At 42.2% G+C, this 6,000-nt stretch overlaps 1 protein-coding gene across 2 annotated transcripts in view; it reads right to left on the bottom strand.

Moving 5' to 3' along the window:
- Positions 1-1,007: 1,007 nt before the first annotated feature.
- LOC119407308 (zinc finger protein 341) overlaps positions 1,008-6,000 on the bottom strand; it is a 58,975-nt gene continuing 53,982 nt past the window's right edge. For both annotated transcript variants that reach the window (XM_037674230.2, XM_037674222.2), the window contains exon 12: positions 1,008-1,868. In XM_037674230.2, coding sequence (XP_037530158.1) covers positions 1,095-1,868 — 774 coding nt within the window. In that variant the 3' untranslated portion in view covers positions 1,008-1,094. The remainder of the gene's footprint in view (positions 1,869-6,000) is intronic.

The raw sequence follows: 6,000 nt of genomic DNA, 5'->3' as shown, positions 1-6,000 counted from the left end.
AATGGAGTAGTTCCCCTTCTTGAATTTTTTGCCCGAACCACAGCACTGTATGCTAGCATGACATCAAATAATTAGAAGATTTTTTAATTGTTTGAGCAGTCTTTGTTTGGAAAATATCATCAGCCATGTTCAATTTTTGGTTTTATAATGAAATGAAATCTTTGTTAATCTTTGTTTATTGACAAACTATAATCTAGTCCTGAGCAGATGCTATTTTTCTCAATACATCACAAAGACCTAGCGTGAGGACTAGCATATGTCTGTCTGGTTTTTACAAGTTATTAGGCTGAAAATCGCACTTTTCGTAAGGCTGACATTTCGGATGTTGCTGGGGTCCAATTTATCAAATCAGCTTAACATGTCTCTTTTGTATACGTATAAAGAAATTCCAATACAAGATCCATTGTCCATAGCACTGTGCTTGGTAAAATAAATTTGCAATATAACAGATAGTATTTAGTAGATTTAAATTTCAGGAGGTAGCTAATGTTACTTGTGCCTGCTATTTTGTGCACAATGAAAAAAAAAAGAAAAGTTAACCCTGCCTTTTAAGGAGGCTACTATGTTGCCATAGCTGCAAGCTCTCCTAAGGACTACAGTCTTATTATCTTAAGCACTAGAAAGAATGAACTATATACACAATTCAGCATACACATAATTCTGTACACCCCTTTAGAATGAATGAGTGAATCTACAAACAAACAGTATAGTTGTCACAGAAGTTCTGTCCTCAAGAGGGAGGGATGATGACTGAAAGACATGCACAGCATGTCTCGCACTGTCCACACTGCATGTAAAATGAAGTTACTTCAAAGTCGTGCCTCACAATGCGTTCACAACCAGTCTTAGGCTACGAGAAGTCTGTATATTTTTGTAAAGCCTCTTTGAACACTTGGACACAAAGAGAGATCTTTCCTGACCTTTGTACACACATTTAGCACTCGACAGCTGTACTCACGAGACTGTAAAGACACAGATGTACCGTCAGCACGGACAAAAGCCTTCAGATATTTAGCACCAAGTGTCTGGTGATGAAAAGCATTCTTGGCAAGTTACGAGCAGCCAGAAGGATGTTTCATAATATGCAATGCTTTTCAAACAACCTCACTATAAGGTTCCTCCACAGCTTCATACAAAATAGTGGTTCCCTCAACACCGTTGACCACTACAGTTTCTTCTACAGGCTGGTACACCTGTGTCACAGCAGCAACTGCAGTGTCCAAATCTCCTGTTGCTGAAATAATCTCAATGTGCGCTGTTGGAATATCTTCTGCACATTCCATCTCTTCCAAATTAGGCCCAGTAGAGTCCAGCTGCTTCTCGCCCACTCTTTTACTTAACTCAACAGGCTCGCCAGCAAGTTCATCCACACCATCCTCAGCTGCAGTGGATCGCCCTTTTGCCAGTCGTGCTCTTGCTTTGACTGCCCTTGAGCTATTGAAGCGCCGTCGCCGCCCCCGAAGTGCCACAGACCATGCCTGCCTGCTGTGGTGGGCTACGCCAGCGCATGTGTGGTCTTCCAGTGCTTTGCGGTTCAAGAAGCTCTGCTGGCAACTGGTGCATTGATATGAGCGAACGTCAGAGTGTAGCTTCTCATGCTCATGCAGCCTTTGCTTCTGGGTGAAACCACGACCACATGTGCGGCACTCGTAGGGTCTCACGCCACTGTGAGTCAGCAGGTGTGATTTCAGCTTGTCAGCACGGTTGAACTCTTTGCGGCAGCCTAGGTGCGCAGCAAACGGGCATTTGAATCGTTTGACTGATTCATGAACAAGGTAGTGCCGTTTCAGCTTGTCCTGTCGGTTGAAGGTAGCTCCACACTGGGAACAGAGGAAAGGCTTTTCTGTGGAGTGCACAACTGCATGGACCTGTTCAGGATGGAGAAAAATAAATAAAACAAAGGTGGTGAAAACTACCATTGAGTGCATAGACACATGCCCAGTTTTTAAGAAACTGATAACAATATAAAGCAAAAATATTGAAACCAAGGAAACAGCAACAGAAATCAATTGTACTCATTATAAAGCTATGCTGTGGATTAATGTTTATATTACTTTAACAATCTCTTTAAAGGGTCATTAAAGAGCAAAACGATTTTTCTCGCATTAGTAAAGTAGTCTTCCACAATACCAAAAACACCACGCTTTCTGCGCGAAGACGCTTAATAAGCGGGAAAATGCGCAAAAAGAAAATACAGGTGGCGATGCCACCTTGGAATTTCCGCACCATTTGCCGAGACGTCACATATTTTTGATGGCGCCTGCTTGGGCCTACGCAGTTCCTAATTGGTTAAATCGAAGTACATTGTCCTCTGAGGGGGCCAGAGACTTGACATAACGAGTTTGTGGAAATTTCGTCGAGCCAGTGGCACCAAAATACGTTAAATGCTCTTTCAAATCTTTTACGTCACGAATTACAAAGTTCGGCGCGAAATTTAAAAATGAAACTTGGAGCTTGGTTTCCTCCGCTAATAATAAACCTATGGTGAGGTGAGGTGGAGGTGAGGTTCATGGATTTCTCCATTTATAAAACATGCCTCATTTACAATTCATTTGAAAATCACTGCAGAAGAAAGACCATTAGAGCAAGGGCGTCAAAATATGTCATATGCCAGGGCAAGTCCACCACAGGTAGACACATCTGTGGTCACCCTCGATGCAGCACTTCTATTACATGTAGGCAGCAAGGCTAAAGGGAGAGTTCTCTAATCATATGAGTTACGGAACTCCCAACAGGCATCATGTATCGGAATCTGAAATCAGCAATGGTCAAAATCGCAGTCTGCCAGTTGTGGTGCCACCTGTTGGCAGGGAAACAAAGTAATAAATTGCATATTTAGGTGTCTTTACCTTGTACAGGACCGCAAACTTGATGAAGCGAGCTGTGTGTGATGTTTCTGGCTTACTTTTTTTGCAGATGATACTACGACCAGGTAACTGTTCAACCTTTCTTGAAACTATTCCTGCTTCTCACAACAGTAACTTGCACAATCACAGCGAAGACTGCATTGATGCGGTGTGTTTTCTGCCATTGCTTCCAGGTGGTGCATCGGTTCAATAACCTCAGCAGATTTGTCTATGGGCACGTCCAGATTTCGGAACAAAGTTCTGCAGCTGGTATGATTAAGGAACTCTGGCTTGAATGTTATCCCAGCCCATATTGTCCCCAGGAAAACTTTGTCCATGATTATGAGATTGTGGGAGGAGGAAGGAGGGCGGAAAGGGCATGCGTGTTCTGTCAGAGAAAATTTTTGGGACTAGGAAAATGGTAATTGAAACTGGTGGAAGAGGTGTTGGTAGACACATGTTCTTTGTGTTTGTGTTGTTCTGTGCTTTGTTAGCTGCAACAGCATTGAAAGAGATAGAGCTGTGTCCTTGTACCAAATGTTGGTGAGCACTGAAATGAGATTTATTGTGAAGCCTATCTTCAGACAAAGTAATGCACCTTTCCTGACCTGCTTCAGCTGTTTAATGGCAATAATGGAATTGACTGCTCTAGAACTGATATATATATATATATATGCACCGTTTGACCTGCTGGCACAAGTCTTGCACAGGCAAAGAACTGATTTGGAGCAATACGCACTTTTGGCAATGTCACACACATTTATATATAAAAAAATTAATTCTCGGGTTTTATGTACCAAAACCATGATATGATTATGAGGCACATTGTATTGGGGGGACTGGATTAATTTTGACTACCGTTTCCTTAACGCACACCTAAATATAAGTGCATGGTTGGTTTAGCATTTCGTCCCTATCAAAACATGGCCACTGTGGCCAGTAATCGAGCCCAAATCCTCAAACTTAACAGCATAATACCTTAACCACTAAGCTACTATGGTGAGTATTTATACATCATATTGTCTCGCCATGAACTGTAACACTCAACTAGTACAGCAGAGCCAGCTTTGTGCATGTCAAAATAACATTCAGGGTAAAAAAGCAACGCAATTTTTTTACAACATTTAATGTAATGTATATTTTCCTGTGTGCATATTGTGGCGTATAACTGCCTTTACAATTTCAATTTGTAGCCGATGCTTGCACATCCAGGGAGCCTCCAGTGAAAGAAGGAGTAAAGGAGAACAATTAATGTATGAGTATGTCCCGTACATGCGGGGAACCAGGGGGCATATCTGGATGTCCTGACCACCCGCTCGAAGTTAAAGCGCAGAGAGCCTGCGTAAGGCACTTGACAAACTCATGAAGTCCTTCCTCCCAACTTTACTGCATCAGAGTGCTCACTAGAACACAAATTAATTAATTTTTATTAACATTCTTCTAGAATAATCATCAATCACCATCTCAAAGTCAGCCCCTCTTCTTGGAAAAAAAAAAAAAAAAACTGGATGCACACCTGTTCCTATAGGACATGTACAACTGAATTAAAGTTACAGTGAAAACATCCAGAGGTTTGTTTACTTCTGATGTATAAGTCTCGTGCGTATCTGTGTTGGGGTCTTGTGAAAGCTGTTAAGTTACAGACACAGACCTGCTCTTCTGATTGTACAGGATAGGAAGGAAGGTTGCTGTCAATATCAAATTAATGGTGGCACTTTTTTTTTCTTCTTCAGTTTTAGTATGAAAAATAGCTAGTTCTGTAAGTATTCTGTGGCTCTTCTCTATACGTACACTACCGAAAATGCGCTTTTCATGCCTTATGAAATTTTGTTGCAGTTAGCCGTTAAGCCAGACCTCCTTCTAGAAGAAAAAAAGAAACAAATCAGTGTCTCAAGTTGGTCCAGGTGAGTGTAACTTGCCCAGGCCAATAAAAAATGTTTCATCTTGCAGCTTGTTTGATATCTGTTTCACCTTGCTCCTAATGCACGATGAAGGGCCAAAGCAAAAACAATGTCATCATCATCATCATCAGCCTGACTACGCCCACTGCAGGGCAAAGGCCTCTCCTATGTTTCGCCAATCAATATGGTCCTGTGCTTGCTGCGCTCACGTTATCTCCGCAAACTTCTTAATCCCATTTGCCCACCCAACTTTCTGCCTCATCCTTACATGCTAGCCTTTTCATGGAATCCAGCCTGTTACTCTTAATTACCAGCGGTTATCCAGCCTTCGTGCTACATGCTCGGCCCATGCCCATTTCTTCTTGGTTTCGACTAACATGTTCTTAACACACATTTGTTCCCTGACCCGCTCTGCTCTCTTCTAGTCCCTTAAGGTTGCTGCTATCATTTTCCTTTCCATGGCTCACTGTGTCGTGCCCAATTTAAGTTGAAACCTCTTCGTAAGCCTCCAGGTTTCAGCCCTGTAGTTAAGTACCGGTAAGATGCTGCTGTTATATGCCTTTTTCTTGAGGGCTAGTGGTAAACTACTATTCACAATTTGAGAATGCCTGCCAAATGCGCTCCACTCCATTCTTATTCTTCTAGTTACTTCAGTCTTGTGGTTTGGCTCTGTGGTCCCTGTCCGGCACCTGTCCTAAGTAGACGTATTCCTTTCCAGTGCCTCGCTACCTGTCGCAAAGCGCTGTTCTCTTTATAGTTTTCTGCATATTAATTTTCAGACCTACTGTTCTGATTTCCTTGTCCGATTCAGTAAGCATGATTGGCTATTTGTCCTCTGAGTTACTCATCAAGGCAATGTCATTAGTGAATTGCAGGCTACTAAGGCACTCTCCATTAACTAATAACCTTTATCCCTAACTGCTCTCAATCTAGAGCCCTGAAAACCTCCTGTAAGCATGCTGTGAATAGCATTGGGGGAGATTGTGTCTCTCTGCCTTGAAACCTTCTTTATAGGACTTTTATCACTTTCTTAATGGAGGACCACGGTGGCTGTGGAGCCGCTGTAGATTTATTTCAGTATATTTATATATGGTTCATCAACGCCCTGATTCTGCAGTGCCTGCACGACTGCTGAGATTTCGACCGAATCAAATGGTTTGTCATAACCTATGAAGGCTATACAGGGCGTTTCAAGAAATGTCTCCAACCTTCTCAAAAAATCAGGAAAATGCGATATTTGCTCGGGGCTTTCA

Source organism: Rhipicephalus sanguineus, chromosome 1 (genome assembly GCF_013339695.2).
Source record: "Rhipicephalus sanguineus isolate Rsan-2018 chromosome 1, BIME_Rsan_1.4, whole genome shotgun sequence".
In the NCBI taxonomy this organism is placed as follows: Eukaryota; Metazoa; Arthropoda; class Arachnida; order Ixodida; family Ixodidae; genus Rhipicephalus; species Rhipicephalus sanguineus.
The sequence above is the reverse complement of the archived record's forward strand: the minus strand, read 5'-3'. Positions and strand labels throughout refer to the sequence as shown.